The 18,672-nt window shown below is 39.5% G+C and overlaps 1 protein-coding gene across 2 annotated transcripts in view; it reads right to left on the bottom strand.

Annotated features, from left to right (window-relative positions):
* Tox3 (TOX high mobility group box family member 3) overlaps nucleotides 1–18,672 on the bottom strand; it is a 100,905-nt gene that overhangs the window by 16,358 nt on the left and 65,875 nt on the right. The window contains exons 2-3 of one of the 2 annotated variants that reach the window (XM_052728566.1): nucleotides 12,039–12,101; nucleotides 7,461–7,715 (exon numbers count right to left, since the gene is read on the bottom strand). In XM_052728566.1, coding sequence (XP_052584526.1) covers nucleotides 7,461–7,715; nucleotides 12,039–12,101 — 318 coding nt within the window. The remainder of the gene's footprint in view (nucleotides 1–7,460; nucleotides 7,716–12,038; nucleotides 12,102–18,672) is intronic. The other variant, XM_052728567.1, reaches the window with a different exon arrangement.

Below are 18,672 nucleotides of genomic sequence, written 5' to 3'. Positions count from 1 at the left end.
GAAGCTAACCAACGGCCATTTTGTCAGCAGTCTCATGTTTTCTCAGTCTGTCCGAAACCCTGCCTTTATTAAATATTAAACTTTTAAGTTAATTGTTTTTTAAGATTTTATTTTTATTATTTAAACTGTGCATGTGTGCGTGTGTGTTTGTGTGTGTGTGTGTGTGTGTGTGTGTGTGTGTGTGTGTGTGTGTGTGTGTGTGTGTGTGTGTGTGTGTTTAGGTATACAGACATGAGTGCAGATACCTGGGCAGGCCAGAAGAGGGCATTGGATCCCCTGGAGCCAGAGTTACAGGCTTTTGTGAGCCACCCAGTGTGGGAGCTGAAATTCAAGACAATCTTAACTACTGAGCCATCTCTCCTGACACCAAACCAAACTGTTCAAATGTAGATAATTTTGTGTTAGTAAAGAGGTGTCTCATCACTAAAATAATAGAAGACTCAGCCCACAGGTGCTGAGCCAAACACCAGATAACTACCAAGAGGAAGAAGTCATAATGTAGGGTCTGTAAACCCTGGGACCTGCCTAAGTTTATGACCCAAGGTCTGTTTTCCCTATGTACAGACAAAAGAAAGGTGTGAAAGAAGCATTATCTCCCACTAAGTTTTCTCCTTGACTAACCAACACCAAAAGGCAAGCGAGAGAACCTTCCTGACTATGTAAGTCCTCACTACACAACCGTGATTGCAAATCACACACAATACCAGGGTGGGTCAAGGGGAGGGGCCAGGTGGATACAGTGTGCTCTCACTTCCTGAGCCCATTCATATTTAAATCCCATTCATACTCAAATCCCATTCATATTTAAATCTTTTTCACACTTCAGTATTGAGCAGCAATTTATCTTGGTACAAAAAGAAATAATTCCCCTAGTATTTATTTTTCCCAAATGCGACCTATAGACTTTTACATTTATTTTTTCCTTTAAATATTATATATTATTTTTCTATCTTACCTACTTATACTCATTAAATAGTGGTTCCTCCCATTTCATCATAGAAGGCATTTTAAATTTCATATGCAAATGTATTTATGTGTCCTCTATCTGCAATGGCGAGTAAATATTCTCTGTAACAACTCAACATCGGGTTTTCACACTGGAGGACAGCATCCAATTAAGAAGCAAATAACCTAAATATGAGAGAGTGTGACTAAATAGATTTCCACTGAGCCAGTTTTTAATCAATATTTCCTGAGAACTGGAATAATTAAACAATTATCTGTAATAAATATTACATTGTATTAAAAATACCAGAGTAACTACAAATATGAAATATAGGCCAGCAATTTTATGCTCAATTATTTAGTCATGTCCTATAGCAATGTTAAAATTTTATTTATAAATTGACAACAATCAAGCAAACAGTTATGCTCAGCCAGTAATATTTCTAAACCCACAGACCAGCAGCAAATGCCACTAAGCAAGCCAGTGAGAATCACAGACTCCTACTTGACTAACTTTATTTTTAAGATTTATTTTTTCTATGTTCAGTTATGTGGGGGGCGGGGGGTATAGGCACATGAGGGCAAGTGCCTGTGGAGGCCAGAGGCTGCCAATCCCCTGGAACTGGAATTAGAGGTGGTTGTGAGCCATCCAATGTGGATGCAGGGATAGCAGGGGCAAACTTGGATCTTCTGCAAGCGCACTATGAGCTCTTAAGGGCTGAGTCATCTTTCCAGCCCCCATTCCACCAACTTTCCATATCTACACTGTTCAATTTTACTTAATCACTACTCTCAGGTTTATGATCTCATACATGATCTGAGGTTTACAATTTACCTACAATGAGTTCTATGCAAAACAGTCTCATTTTAATTAACTGTTACTTTGCAAAAATAAAAATTTCCAGTTTGTTATCAAGCACTGGATGGCACGTCACTCTGGTCACCGTGATGCTTCTTTGTGTTAGCTGAGTGAGTGCCGGGTTTATTTCCTTTAATCCTATATTACATTTTTTAAGGAGGAATCCCATCTTTCCAACTGTTTACACTCTAAGTTTCCTTCCCTTCAATTTAGTGCAGCAGTCAAGTAATATAATGAATATTATAAGTCAAGCCTTATAATGAATAAATACGCTTTCACTGTCTCTTCATTTCTTCAGATACCGAAGAGATGGAATAGCTCCAGACTCAAGGCCAGCCCACAGACACAGCAGGTTCCTGCCTGCCTGGAGGGGTGGGGTGGTGGAAATCCGGCAAAGGCCACCTACCACAAGATGGCAAGTGCTGTGACAATGAGGATCTGAGATAGCCACAGAGTGATTTTTCCTCTGACACATACTGCGCCATTATTCAGGCTGATTCCGGAATCTGAACTTTATAAAATGGTGCTTCTGCAGTCCCCAAGCACTGATAAAGTCTAGCAACACTCAATGGTAGATGATACAAGCTACAAAGAAGAGACGTGGGAAAAAGTTGACCATTGTCACTGTCAAAGAACAGCTCCCTCTTAAAACTTACCAATCAACTGCCATGCTCGACACTGCACAACAGCCAACTGCAATGATTAGTTCTAAGCAAATGTCTACTTTTACAGATAACCCTAGCTCTGACCTTAAAGGCAGCATTAGCACCCATACGATGAGGGTCAGTGGTATTTACAGGCCAAACAGAAAGAATGTTTTAAGCACTGAATGGTTCGGGGCTGTCTGCTTCACTGGGAGGGGCAACAGTAATGTATGTGTGTTGGGTATATTTGGCAGCTGGTCCAACATGGAGTAACAGCTACATGCTAAAAGGTGTCTTTCGTGATAGCCATCTTTAAGCATTCAGACTGTGAGTTTTGATATTACAGGGAGGAGGCACTGATTATTAAAAAACAAAACAAAAAACAATGTTATAAGCAGTATTATCAATTTCTGGTTATTAATAATCCACAGAGCTTAGTAGGTGCTCCATAAGTTTTTGTTACTGGTTAATATGCTTTGATTTCATAATTCAGACTTTGTATAGTTGAGGCCTTGTCCACTAAAAGAGAGGGATTTGCTTCTTTTTCATTGTTAACTAACAAGGAAAATGGTTTTGACAGCAGTTCCACTTAAAATACACAGGCACAGCAATCATTCAATCTGTATGAGAACTCGCCAGTCCCCGATGGCTGAGCGGTAACCATCCTATGGAATTCAGCAGCTCAGCCTCTGTTGACAATGGCAATGAACATGTTCATAATAATAATAAGGGCTTGTTTTAATAGAACGTTCCACACATTAAACACATTAATGACCCATGAAATAACTGTTTTATCTGTAACACATTAAGCGACATTACTAAAAACAATGTATTAATTGGTAGTGGGCTATTTCTTTGAATGTAAGGTTTTTTTTCTTTGAAAGTATAAGATAGCAGGGAAATCATTTCATAAAGACAAAAATAACTTAATCAAAATTAGAACCATTCCGACTGTGTGAAGAAAGAAAAACTTGTAAAATAAGCTCAGTAATTTTAGACATGTCATTGCAATACACCCCCACTTTTCCGATCATAAATGCTATCTACTTGGGTTTCGAGTTCAGCATGTTATTAGCATGTGAAGTGCTCAGACTTCCCGGCCTGAGTCTTTCCACAGCCTTTCTCTCACCTGAACAGATCTAGACACTTCACACTCAAACGTGTTTCCTTCACCTCCCCCATTTCAATTTTCGACCACTATCTTTGATGCCCTACAGTACCAACACAGCATATTCTACACACACACACACACACACACACACACACACACACACACACACACACGCTCACTATCACAAATAAATCCAAAGCAACATCAAACACAACAACACACAGGCCCTCTACACAGGAACTATAATGCAGGCAGAAAATGTGTGTGAATTATCAGTGTGTTTTATAAATTCTCTTTGGGGGGGCATACAAAATATCAAACTAGAGACAATTACTTCACTGTCTGTTTCTCAGATATCAAAGGGAATTTTGAAATTCATCAAAGCTAACCTTCTGTTATGTACAACAGGCTGAGCTGAAAGGAATGTTAACAAGTTCAATTTTCATTCAATCAGCAGTACTGCTCTCCGAAATGTTTCATTGCAGGAAAGAAATAAAAATAATCTATATGGTAATTATGAGAATGAATCCCCCAGTAACTTTCAGCTACATGAAAGGTCAGTTCTATTCAAGATATTTTATCAGCCCCCTGCACATACTCCTGTCCTGTCATTTTAAATCTGAACAGCATTTTATTTTCCCATTTACAGCTACCTGCAGAATTAAGTACTTAAGCCAAATAAGAAAAAAAATAGAAAGAAAAAAAAAAGAAAAAGAAATGTTGAATGCTGGCAAAGGCTATAATAGCATAGAGATAAATCGTTCATCTGCTCTCTCTCCCAAGCCTCTGGGGCTGCAGATTTTTCTTCTCCTGGTGCACTGTGGGTATTCAAAACTTGTTCAACATGATTTCATTTCATTTCAGGCACTGCCTGAGAAAACTAAATTACAGAATCAATCATACAGAAGGTCAGAGTGAGACTTCATTACAAGTATTGCATGCTTGCATGAATATCTTTCATTTATGACTGACCCAATATGTCACAATAGCTGTCTAGTAAAAATAATCCACTTTCTGAAATTGATGTACTACTGATGTCGGTGCTACTCAGCAGGCTGGGCAGATTATGGAGAGGTGTTAAAAAAAAATAACCTTTGGAGCTTCATTGTTGGTTTTCAGAACTGCAATCTTTTGTAGATTAAAATAACTTCCAGATGATCAGCTAAACGGACAATAATGCTTAAAGGTAACAAATTTTTAAGTAAAATCTACTGTTGCTTCCGACCTGCCCAACCACATCCTGTTTTAAAATCTCCGTGCCCACCACAAGCAAATCAAGGTTGTTCTTTGAAGCTCCAAATGCACGGACATTCGATTTTTCAGCAGTTCTCTTTTGAATACCAGAGGGGTATTTGCATATTCTGAAATGTGCATGCTAATCATCGGACTCTTTTGACTTTCCTCCTTTTCGAGTCTGCTTTCTGTTTTTAAATATAAAGGCATAAATTTAAGGAAGATAAACATGTTGTGCTTGTTGCCAGCAATAATGCAGCTAATCAGCACTGTGACAAACTGTCAGTCTCTCTACCGCAAAGCCGGCGGAGCTCTGAGGAAAAGCTGGTCCGATATGACATAAACAAACTGGCTTTTCTTCTTATATGATAGGCTTAATTCACCATAGCAATCCTTCACAGACAGCCATATTCATTTGGATAATAAAACTTGTTACTTGCACAAGGTATGAAATATCCCACGTGCACTTGGACACTGAATGTATGATGTATACAGTATTATTTATTATTTCTGTATTGACCTTCCTACAGAAAATCTCAGAGGAGGCTTCTGTAGAGTATTATGATGTAGCCAGCAACTCAGTACCCGGAGGGAGATAGAGAGGAACCTTGGCATAACCTATTTTTAACCATGCCTCTGGCGATTCTGAATTCAAGTTTACAGGTGAACATGTCAGGAGTCCACAGAACAAAGCCAACGACACATTGTATTCATCATAATTCTGTCCTGGTACATTTTATTTTTCCCAACATTTGTGATTTAAAATCCCATGACATTTTTCAAGGTGAAATTCTACTAGAATTTCCAACAAGATTAGTTTGCTTCAAGCCAAAATAAATATCATTCGGGTTGAGCGGAACTTCAAACCAGTAACCATAGCCGTGATGAGGTCCATGTAAAGACAAGAGCCTGCACTTAAAGTACTTATACTTAAAAAAAAAGAATCGATGGAATAATTGAACTGCTTTAGTGATTAGCCATACATTACAAAGAAAGCATTAAAAATTGAGTCCTCGATTCCAATGCCAGGCCGGGAAAGCATTGTCTTTAAGTGTATGTGAATATCATAATTATTTTATGATTCCATCTTTAGTTCTTTCCAATATAGTAAATTCAATTGACCATGAAATGAAATTTCATAGTCAAAATGCCTCCTTTACACTTTTTTATAGCAGCAATAACAGTTTTATAGCTTTGAGGCAAGGTAATTCATCAGATGTTTAATTTAAAGGCAGATTCTTATATTACTAATAAATATTTACCAATTTAATAAAGTACACATTTTAGCATATATTATATGGCCTTTTAAGTATTTCTACAACTTGAATGAGCCTAGCTGAGCATCTATAAATATGGCCAGCCATAGTAAACTCCCTTAGTGACTAAACACCCTTTTTATCTTTATTATTTTTCAAGTACATTACAAGCTAGACTGTAGAGGAAGATAGACTCCTCCATTCCAGTATCAAAGGAACAAAAATGTAAGAAGGTCCACAGGAAACAATTATTTGTGATGTCAGGGAACATTAATGAATACTTAATGACTATTTCCTGCCTGCTCACTGCATTCTTCTCTGACCAAAAAAAAAAAAAAAAAAAAAAAAAAAGTAAAAATGAAAACCTTCGTGTTCAGCTCAAACACAAAAGATCACAGGCAAAGAAAATTATGTTGCTGAAATCCTATTTGGGAAAGTAATCTCGCATTTCAGAAAGCACATTGAATCTTTGCACCGTTAATCCACTACATATTTTGCAATCATACGCTGTTATCTGGGGAATTAAAAATGAAGCTGATAAACATCAGTGGCATGGTCCTAATGCACAGAGAAATATGTAAACAAGCAATAGGATTTGTTTTTGTTATACCAACACATCTGTCTCATTTTATCAGGGTTTGGAAAAAAAAAAAAAGAGCCCGATAAACTGTTAATCTTGTTTTAAGACAACTGGTTAGTACCTTACCTCCGCAGACACAAATGCATTATATACTGTGCTGAAATAAAAAGACACAATCCCAGCAGAAGAGTTTAAAATACTTAAGCAGATTTACTCCGGCGATTGCTGACTATAATTGCACACTAAGAAAAATAGAAATAAAATTATCCCGTTAGTAATCTTTGCTCTCTAGAGTGCCTTACTCGATGTTTGTGACAATAAATAACACAATTAGGTGTATTTCACACAGTAACTCAGGCCGTATTTTCCTCTGCTGGTTACAAGCAGATTTTCCCCTTTCCTCTGTATCACAGTTTGGCATTTGATTCAACAGAACAAACCATGTATCATACACATTATGCTCTAATTAAACAAGTTCAAAAAACCTGGGCACCTAAGACGGGCTTCCGTATTTAAAGGCTTGTCTGAGTAAGCTCTCACTGCAAGCATACCTCTACATTGAAACAAAGGCAAGGGAAGACCAGCTACCTCCAGAGCAGTGAGCAGTCTCCCTAAAGTTTTAAAGAGAAGACTCTTGGGGGCCATCCTTCTATGGCTGTCCATCACCCAATACCAGATAGCAATCTAGTATTACCTATGTTTAAAGGGCAATCAGAGTATATAAGTGCCCATCAGCAGACAGGTATATTTGTGAAACAGCCCCTCAGCTCCATACCATGGAGGACAAAGGACCAAGAGTAGTCACAGGTAACGTAACGAGTGGGTTGCTTACCATATGCAGCCCATTGCTATGAAGTACGCCATCTTGCTCCACCAGGTTTCTTGAGATTGTAATGGAAGGAAGATCCAGGCTTTGAGGGGGAAACTGGGGTGTGAACTCATTTCCCTGGGAAGGCAACGGATCGCTGAGAGCCTGAAAGGGTAGCAGTACATCGGGCATGCCCAGGGTGGGGTCCGACTCTGGAGGAGGCGTGATTGGTGGAATTTCAAACTCTTCATCCCCAAGGCTTGGTGTGTGGAATGTCTGCTAAAAGGAAACAAAATGCAGACACCCTCACATTCAGTTCCTGTATTTTATCCCTCCTTAGAGGGAAGAAGAGAGACTTCCCATGAAAACATTACATATCTAGGCCAAATATTTATTTCTCAGATGAAAACATTTTAAACACAGATTTCCATATATAAAGTTTTGCTGATCATTCTGATTAAAGATTTAAGTCTCATTATCATATGGTTTTAATGGAGTATCAGTATTAACAGTTTTTTAATGCGTACTTAATTAGCAACATCTGTCTTTGTTGTTAGTTGGAGCATCAGCGACATTAGATTTGGCTATATAACAAATTGCCACTTTATTGATATGTTAGCGAAAGAGCTCAAATCGCTTACGCAATCCACATGCTTCATAAAAAGCTGACAATTTTGTGGCATGCACACACACACAACATTAACCCAGGAGTGAACATTACACGTGTTTACTTTCTGCCACAACCTATAAAACAAGTAATATTAAATTTGTGGTTTGGTTTTTAAATTTTTCTTTATTGGCATATTCCCAAGTGTAATAAATGCTTATATGGAGATTGTTACTATGTCATGCAACGTTTTCTGTAAGGACTATTGTGGCTCATATTAAAAGATGCCAGTGCTTTTATTGAGACTATAAGGAGAATTGTTTTCTTCTACATGAACATTTCCATTTGCATTTATCAGAACCCTGTCTACCAGGCTTCAACTTCTAAAGACTACCTAGAGAGCGCAAACCATACTGATGTGGCTGCACTAAGTCTATGGCATGGGTGCTGTCTTACGACGAAGCCAAGGTTATGTCTTACGACCTATGTAAATCGTAGTGCATTGTTTTTCATGAATGGTGCTGATGTTCTTACAGGCTGTGTTTTAAAGTGAGGTCTTGGGAGAATATCAGGGTCGCTTTGCATTTGAACTACAGTAACCATCTTTCCTATACCACAATGGGTTATGTGGGAGAGAAGAGAACCAATATCCAAGACTATTATTGTTATTATTATTATTATCTATACACACACACACACACACACACACACATATATATATATATATATATATATATATATATATATATATATATACATACATACATACATTTTGGTGAGGCACAGGGTTTGGGGGCCACTCAGATATCTTTTTTATTCCTAGCTAAGAGGGTCACAGATGTAGTTCATTTATTATTAATAGTGTTTGAAAGACTGAACTGGCATGGGGTAATTGGAGTCTGCTATTATTGATAAAGAGACCTAATTAAGAGCTGAAAAATCATCATTCTTCAAACTCTTAATGACTATGCTATATAATAACTACCTGAAAGGAAAGAGAAACAAACTCAGTGTAGGGGTGGGGTTCAAAGAAAAGCATTTTTTGCACACAGAACCTTACAAGCATTATTTGCAACTCACCAGAAGGAAAGAGCTCGTGAGCTGAGGGAGTCGATAGCATGGCAAGTGGCCACCTTGAGGACCTTGGCTGACACAATAATGTGAAAACACCGCAAGCTCAAGGAGCATTTGAGAGCCAGAATGCAGCATTGATATTCCGACATGGGCATTCTTGCAATGATACCCCCCCCCCCCCCATGTCAGCTTCTTACTGTGGTACCCTGAGTTCTTAGCAACAAAGGGATGAATTGGCCACAAACGCGGTTGGCTAATGAACATAACCCTATGGCTGCGTTCGCTGTTATTTTGGCACTAATGTGGTCTAGTAACAGATGCAACTGTAATTTGTGACTCATTTGCTACCCCATTACTGCTTAATGAAATCTAACATATCACATTAACAATACGGATAAACACTCATTCTTGATATGTGGCATTTGGCTGTTTTCATTACCACTGTAATTAACACTTGAAATATTATTTCAATAAATATTTAAAGTACTTTAAAAATGGTCAGAGTAATCATGACACAGAGAGAAAACATGAAGCTAATGTGTGAATTTCACACTTAGAGCACCTTGGTCCCCATAGTGTTATTTGCAGGACATTGTCCATGTGAAGCAAACTGGTTTCAGGCACGATTTAGGCTTTACAGCATGCCAACCTAAAGTCTTCCAGAATTAGTTTGCACTCATTAAAATGTTAAAAAAAAATACAGATAAATTTACTTTTAATGCAGTGATTGGGAAATTAGATGAGAGCTATAATGTGGCACATTAGCATTAACTCCGCTTTATTTTTTGATCATGGAAAGATGCAGTAAAGCCATTGCATAAGATCTTAAACTCCAGTATAAAGCATACCTCAGGCCAGGCAGTTAAAATTAAAGAGCTTTTCAATTTTTATTTTTGTTAAGGAATATATAGACATGTTATATATAATATGTCCTCATGCAAAATTTTTTAAAGACACATTAATTTTAAGTTAGAAGCTATATATGTCTACATTGACCTAATAAAACAATGCAATGAAATATTATTGTAATATGTAACCAAGGAGATGCTAAAATCTTAACTACCTGTAAAGAGAGGTAAAATATTACATATGAAGTCTTCCACAGAGAAAAGAGAGATTGGCTGACACAATAATGTGAAAACACCGCAAGCTCAAGGAGCATTTGAGAGCCAGAATGCAGCATTGATATTCCGACATGGGCATTCTTGCAATGATACCCCCCCCCATGTCAGCTTCTTACTGTGGTACCCTGAGTTCTTAGCAACAAAGGGATGAATTGGCCACAAACGCGGTTGGCTAATGAACATAACCCTATGGCTGCGTTTATATTTAATATTAAGTATTGCAAATCCCAAACATTGTTTTCTGAAAGAATACAAGTCACCACAAATCCCATCAACAATGAAGGACATGGACTTTTGATCAAATTAATCATTTAGCGTTTATGTGATCAATTTTTACAGATATTGACTTTCCAGTGTTTACCTTGAACATGTTAAAGTAGTATGTGCATGGTTAAATACCATCTGTACTGAAATGTTCAAAACATTTGTTCCTTTTGATAAGAATGCAAATCTGGAGAAGTGTTGTATCAACATATAACAGCCGACGTCTGACACGGTGAATTATCACAGCTGGAATTAAATTGTTTCTGAACAGCTGCTGGCAGCACAGCTTTCATCAATGTTTGATTCAAATGTAGAGGAAAAAAAATCCCACAGAATGAAACATCATGTTGTCCTTACAGATGGGGTTTGTGTTCATTATCCCAAACAGCACAGCAGCCCGTGCCAAGCAAACAGTATTCCTGTCTCTAAGCTGTCTTCTGGTTGGAAAGATGATGGTCACTGGAAAATGATTAATCTACAAAGACCCTTACTTCTCGAGTCTCCACTTACGCTAATAATTTTTAGACATTAATTTCTTTCGTATCACTTGCTCCCCTGTACCAGGATCATTTGCAAAGCCATTATTATTTTCAGTCCTCTGGGGTCAAGCTAGTTCATACTCCTATATTTGAATGTATTTGGAAAATGAAGACTTTTTATTGCCCGAGCCACAGAGGAACTGTTCCATTTGGATCGATTTCATACCTCTGTTTGTTCTTGCTTGAAATGTTAAATCTCACACAATCTACCCTTGTAGGAAAAGGTTTTCTTTTTTTTTTTTTTAAATCAAGTACCTTGAGGTGTTTTTTGTTTGTTTGTTTGTTTGTTTGGAAGGCATGCCAATGAGGCCAGACAAAAGGTGGAAACCTAGTAAAAATAGCAAGAAGATAATGCTATCCCATGTATAACCACGAACTAGCACAAAGCAGGAGTTAATATGGCGCTGCATGGAGAGCCCATCACCCAGAATTCCAGCTACACCCAGCGACAATCACATATTGGACCATGTCTATTCATTAACTCAGACACTCAATAATTGCTCATTGAATACCCACTATTGTGGGCACTGTGCTAGGAGGTGGGGTTCTAACAACAAAATACTCATTGCACAACACTCTAGAAACCATAACCCTGTCTGTCATAGTTTCCTGAGCCATGACAATCAAGGAAGTTATCCTTAGAAGGCTATGAAGCAAAATACTTTCTATTCAAGTTTCCAAACTAATTAGTTACCTGCTTAGACATTCAGGTGTGTGTGTGTGCATGCACGTGCTTTCTATTACATATTTATCACTGTTTGTGCATGTCTTTTTTCCATCAAGAGACTCACTTAAGTTCCAAATGTTAACAACAGTCTGTGGACAGTGATAAAGCCTTGTCGAGTTATTTTCTTTTCCAATAGGCTTTTCTCATTTTCCTCCAAAGTTGTTACCTTGCGCCACAGGAGAGAAAGAGAGAAATTCGATACCTTGCTTTTCCCTTCAAGCCTATTAAATTATCTATACAACACATAAAACATGAACAGACACCCACCTCACTGGCAGCGAAGAAGGCGTTGTTTGCCTCAGCCATGTTCATGTAGTTATTATTTCCAAACTGAAAAAAAAAAAAAACATTAGTTTATGTTAATGGAAGCAAAGTAAAACCCGTCCTTGTTTATTTAATACTTAGAAGTGATTTGGAAAGAAGGCCAGTGTAATGGGGTTCATGGGCCAAACTAGAAATGTGAAACTATACCTACTGTCAATCAGTTCCTATTGCCACTAGAGTACGGCGTTATGCTGTCGATAATTCTAGAAAATAGTTGTGTTTTTCCCCAAGACTGATAGTGAAAGGAGACAATTACAACCATTTGGCTGTCTGGTCACTAGTGTGCTGTTTATTAAACTGGCATTGGTCAGAGATAGGAAGTAAACTAGTTCCCAAGAAAACCACTTGGACACATCTTAAAGCATGCTGGGGTTTCATACGTCACTCTCCCAGAACAGGGGTCACAAGTGTGGGCAGATTAAAAATGTGAATTAAAGGGATACAATTCAATTTCCGAGACTCAAATTCTATGTGAATGGGGTGTGGTAGGAATGTAAATAAATAAGACTAAGGAATATTTCTAAAATCTCCAAGTGGGGCTTAACTGCCCATATCTAGCTCTATCAGAGCTACTGAAAGCTGTGTTATTTAATCTCTCCATGTAACATTAAGTGCAAAGAGGTTTAGAAAATAAGCAGGATCCTATGAACACAGCAATTTTGACTTCATTCCCTAACACAATGGCCTGTTCATATCATCACAAACAAGACTGTATCAGCATTTCAGACCTAAGCTCTCTACTTCCAGGGACCTGTTATCAAAATGTAAAACTTGGATTGGGGCAGAAATGTATTTTTAGGTTCAAATGGTCTAGGTAGGCGTATTTCGTTGTTTTCAACATTCTGCTATCAGTCTGGCAATATGGGAAGGCTCTGTGGGCATAATTATCTGGAGCTGTGTTATTTTCATGATGTTTAAATGGTAAGGGAACATCCTTGTATAAAGTATTCTATCCATTTCATTTAATGCATCAAAAGAAACACAGGTGTGGTCTCCAAGGGGTGATGTGTATATAGTTATTTTCTAATATATATTAAAGCTAGCAATTACATTAAAGTAAAAAGTATAATTTTCCCAGGAGATAAATGGGTAGATCAAGGGATGGTTGGATGAATGGGTGGTTGGATGGGTGAACAGATGGACAGTGTTAGAAATAGATACATAGATACTCAGATACATATGTAGACTGATAGAAGGAACAAGTAGAAAAGAGATACGCAGATATGGAAAACACATGTAATCCTCTTCTCAATCCCACTCATTCCAGAGAGGCTCTCAGTCCAGTTCTGAACCTGCAGGGAGCAGAATTGACCTGCAACATTTTATCACATCAGGGAACCAGGAACTAAGCAAGATTTCCAGGGAAAAGTCTAAGGGCTCCATAGTGCTGTGAAGGTCTACGGAGGCAACATCAACCACCACACAACACCTGAACACACACACAATGAGCTATCAGACAGGCTCTCCTCCAGCACTCTGACTCATTTGGGTGAATGTCTTTAAGAATTTCTGAAAGGTGTACTCATTAGGCCTTAAAGAAGACCTTGATCTGGCTTGTCTGAAGGCATGTGGTTTCAAAAACATACGCATGGGTGCACAGATGAACGCACACATTTCTCCATTTTTCTACAGTGTGAAAAATATGTCAGAACAAAACCCCATAGGCTTCTGTTGTACATTTTTTTTCATGAAATGCTCAGGCCTATAATCAAATATGACCCATATCTGAATCTATATGGTCCATGTTCCAATTCTGCCCCTCCCCCAACTGCCTGACAGCCAGTACCACAACTTTAACATTATTTAAATGTTGGCTTTGTTGGGGAATTAGAAATCCATTTAAGGCAAAGAGCTCATTATCAGAGAGTATTTTTTTTAAGATTAAACTCACTTATTATCTAATAGCACCTAGAACAACAAAGGAAAATAAAATGGCCATTAAACTAAAGGCCTAAACAATTCAAAAAAAAAAACAAACGAAAAACAAATTAAGCTCAGAGTGAAATAAGAACTGGGTTAGAAATCCTCTTCAGAACAGTTAGTATGCGAATGTAATTACTGAAGAAACTACAGCTAATCAGCTGTGAATTGTATCCATTAATTAGTATTTGCCCTGGAGAAATGAGAAAAATCAGTAACAACACTGGTACCACCGCAGTGCTGATGAGCTGCACGCGGCCGAGCTGCTGCGTTTACTCAAGCAGGTGGCTCCAGCGGTCCACATAATTTGAAAAGCTCTCACCTGGAGGGGGGAGTGGGAGCGGACAGAACGCTCCTTGCCTATCTCTGGTATCTGCATAAGGCCTTAATTAATGGCTTTTAATTTGGAAGCACTTGGTGACTGGGAGGGAACAGTTATAAATCATTTCAAGTAGAAGCAAGGGTTTCTCTTCTACCTGGGGTAGAATATGTCCTGTTTAAAGGGTGCCTTCAGATGGTGGCTGGTGGCAGGAGATGGTTTTTCTTCTGCACATAGAGTTGTGGGGATGTAGTTACACCACCACCAACAACTACAAACCCATTCTTTATCTGAAATCCCCATTTCACGGAGTGCGGTGTGTTCTTTACCGGCTACATCCAGCCATTCTAGTAGCCAGAAGGAAAGGAGTGGTTCTTAGGAACCACTTCTGTTTTTGTTTGCTTGAGACACAGGCCTGCTGTGGAGTCCAGGCTGCCCTCAGACAGTTTCTAATCATCCTGTCTCCGCCTCTTGAGTGCTCAACCTCCAGGAGTGTGCCCCCATGTCCTTCTGTTTATTTATTCATGTTAAAGTGTGGTCTATGAGTCCTGCTTCTCTTTTTGGTGTTTGAGAACAGATCGGATTCTGAGAGGGAAAGTGCTCCTTTGGGGTAGAGCACTAACAGACTGACCTAAGAACAATTAACTTGGAGTTGTGTACAATTAAATTTAGTTTATGTTCTAGAAGGCAGTGACAATGGGAAAACCATTGTACTACACACACCCTCCAGGTCCAGGAGAAAGGGGCCTTACCTGGGCTCCCCACTGCCACACACAGGACTAACCAGGCCTGGCATATTAGAAGCAGTCCAGTATTTGTTGAAAGGATAAAAAGCTGATCCCATCAAACCTAGGTGACCCATAATCACCCCTGCTACCCAAGGTCATCTGTCAAATATTTTAATGGTAATTAATAATGAGTGATACCCATGGAAGCCTTTTGTACCTATTTTTTCATTTCATTTTCCAAAGTGGGACTAAATGCAATCCATTTTCCCTAACAGCCAGCAAGACAAGAGTTATCATCATACTTATTTGTTCTAGGTCAGCCAACCAAGGATTCCAGGGGTCAAGTTACCTGCCCCAGAGGATTTGAGCATGCATAGTTGGCATCCCCCAGCCTCACTCTCTGCATCCCTCCCACGCCAGAACCCATATACACTTTACTCTTTCACTTGGTGATCAATTCAAATTTTAAACTTTATTAAATCTATTATTCCAAGCTGGAATTTCCCAGAGGGTATTCTAGTGTTCCCAAGTCTATTATGATGTTCCTCAAGGAAAGGGTCCCACGGTCCAATGTATTTGAGAAAGTTGGTTTTGTTTTTTTTTGTTGTTGTTGTTTTGTTTTGTTTTGATGTGCCTCGATGCCTTCTATGAATCTAAGGGCTCTGTGAACTCTTGGTTTGTTCAATCTACAAATAACTATCTGCCACCTGTTTAAGGCACTGTGTTAGGCCCGGGGACACAATGGCGACACAAATGAGGTTCCCATGGACTACTATTTTTTTTTAATAGAGGCCACAGATACCTTCCCTACCCTCCAGCCCACATCATCAAAAAGAAGACCACTAACCCGTCGCTCTCTCCTTTTATTTACCTCACAATAACCAAGCTCTTCAGGAAGCCTTACTGCAAAGACATTGACAATGCTATTCTACACCCCCCATCACTCATACGAAAGCTAATCCTAAATTTACACTGTAGCAAAATCTACACATTTAAAAATCAACTACAAGTTTCTAACTTTCCCATCCTAGGTCACCTTAACTTGGTCTAGCTCCAAATGTTTGAGCTTATAGCCTCCACTGACATTCCTCCAAAGGCCCCCTACTCAGTCATATAAAGGTCTTGATGCCTTCTCAAGACTAAAGCAAAATATTCTGAACAAATAAGATGAATGAGGGGAGGCACTTAATTACTGTGACGGACACATGAAAACATCACCCAAGAAAACATCTCATTCCTGATGTCGTAACAAGAGTACACGTGTGGGACTTTTAACCTTCACAAGAAGTACAAGGAGTAACAGTTCCTTAACGACATTGACAAACTCCAACAGATGCTATCCCAAAGACATCATCTCCAAAAATGTCATTATAAAGGAGAACTAAATGACTCTGCATGTGGAGATCCTGACTCTTAACAGGTTCAGAAAAGAGCATCCCCACTGTACTCAGAGGTGGGTTTACTTTTGCTGCATGATGAGGAATTACAGCTTCGGCAAACACAATTTATGAAGAACATCAATTAAAAAGGAGCGGTGTGGGATTCTGTAGAAATGCCCGTGGCCCATGTGACTGTGTGAAGTGCCACAGTAAATTAATGCAGATTGCAAAGTCTGGCTCAGCTAGCCACAAGCTTGGGATGAAATAGAAGAGCAGCGACAAAACCCCATCTGTAAGCACAAGGCAGATCCTTGGGCTTGGCCAGTCCACAGCATCATCTCCACTGAAATTATGTTGACACCCTTGTGAAGAATTGTATAGACTTCTAATAAAGCAGCATTAACAATGGGATCTCAAACAGCTAAATGGCACCAATAGATAAATAGTTTAAAAATATTTTAATAGCTAAAAAAAAAAAAGATAATCCTTCAAATTCTCCTCTTTCCTCATTAAACTTGTTAGCAGGCAACACCATCCGATTTGATGCCTCACCCAGACATCGCTGAGTTACTTACACAAACAAACTGTAGTTATGGACCCCGTGTGTCAGGCCTGGCCACCTGATGGATGGGGCAGGAGGTGAAGTCCACTCCCTCTGGTGGTTCTGATAACTATACTCTGGGAAAGGTCTGACGATGTCAAGCTGCAATCCCACTGAGGGTCAGAAGCTCACAGGGAAACAAGGCAGACATGAGAAGCAGTGGCAGTGCGGATGACCACCATGGGCGGATCCAGAGGACCCTACCAAGAAACCAAGAACAACGAGAGCACAAAGACCATCTACAGTGTCCCCAAAGGTTGGGGGCCCAACAGGAATGTGGAAAAAGACTTAGCCACAATGCAGAAGCGATGTGAATGGCATAGACACTTGCGCATCCCCCCTTAGCTTTTGAATTCTGGTTCCAGGCTAGGTTTGTAAGCATTCCTGTCACTGTGACTAAGTTACCTGACAGAATAGCTTGAGGGAGGAGAAACTGGTTTTGGCTCCTGGTTTCAGACTGTGAGGGGAAGATGTGGAGAAGCAGAGCAGAACACATCATCATGGTCCAGAAACACTGAGATATAGGAGATAGAGGAAGTGGCTACTAACAAGGGCCTGCCCCCTGTGTCCTACTTCCTCCTTCTAGACCCCATCTCCTAGAATTCCTAGTACACAGCACACAATGGGGTACCAAACATGTAAAACATGAGCCCGTGGGCAATACTTCCTATTCAAACATAAAAACATCTGCAGTATCCTGACTAAGCTGGGATGTTTGGTAGGCTTGGTGTCTTAATTGCATTTTCATCTGAGGACATTTTCAATTTAGAATATCCAAATTGTGATGTTTTTGACCTATGATATTTTTCAATGTAAGGTTTATCAGCAATGTGCATATAACTACCTATACATATATACACACACAATGCTGCTAAGTATATACAAGTATATGTGCATATATGCATAATTCTACATACACACATACACATGTGCCTTTTGACAAGCTAAAATTGCCCAGATATCTTCTGCTGAACACCAGAAAGTGTAAGGACTCATATATTTAACGCTTCGATTTGGATGTCAGCAGGCATTTCAGGAATATATCCAATGCTGAACCCATTTGCTTCCCTAAGCCTGACTTTTGCAGTCTTTTCCATTTCCTTCAATAGGGACCTGCCTCAGGCCAAGTCATTCTTGAATCTATGCTTTTTCTCCTTTCTCCATCCAAATTATCAGAAGATCCTGTTGACACATCTTTCTGGTTAAACTCAAGCAGACCACCTGTGTCCACTTCCTATGACCACCTCCATGGCAGACCACCTGTGTCCACTTCCTATGTCCACCTCCAGGGCAGACCACCTGTGTCCGCCTCCTATGTCCACCTCCATGGCAGACCACCTGTGTCCACTTCCTATGTCCACCTCCAGGGCAGACCACCTGTGTCCGCCTCCTATGTCCACCTCCATGACAGACCACCTGTGTCCGCTTCCTATGTCCACCTCCATGGCAGACCACCTGTGTCCACCTCTGTGAGATCCAGCCCTGCTTAAGCCCATTGTCTTGTGGCTGCAGGAGCCTCCTAGCAGGTTATCCCTATTCCACCAAACTTTCAACAGACTACACATAACACTGCCACAGAGACCTTTGTCACCCCTGTTCAAAACTTCCCAGTGCCTTCCCATTGGCTCAG

This window comes from Peromyscus californicus, unplaced genomic scaffold (genome assembly GCF_007827085.1).
Source record: "Peromyscus californicus insignis strain IS unplaced genomic scaffold, ASM782708v3 Scaffold_8__1_contigs__length_139910024, whole genome shotgun sequence".
Lineage (NCBI taxonomy): Eukaryota > Metazoa > Chordata > Mammalia > Rodentia > Cricetidae > Peromyscus > Peromyscus californicus.
This window is presented reverse-complemented; position numbering and strand designations above follow the sequence as displayed.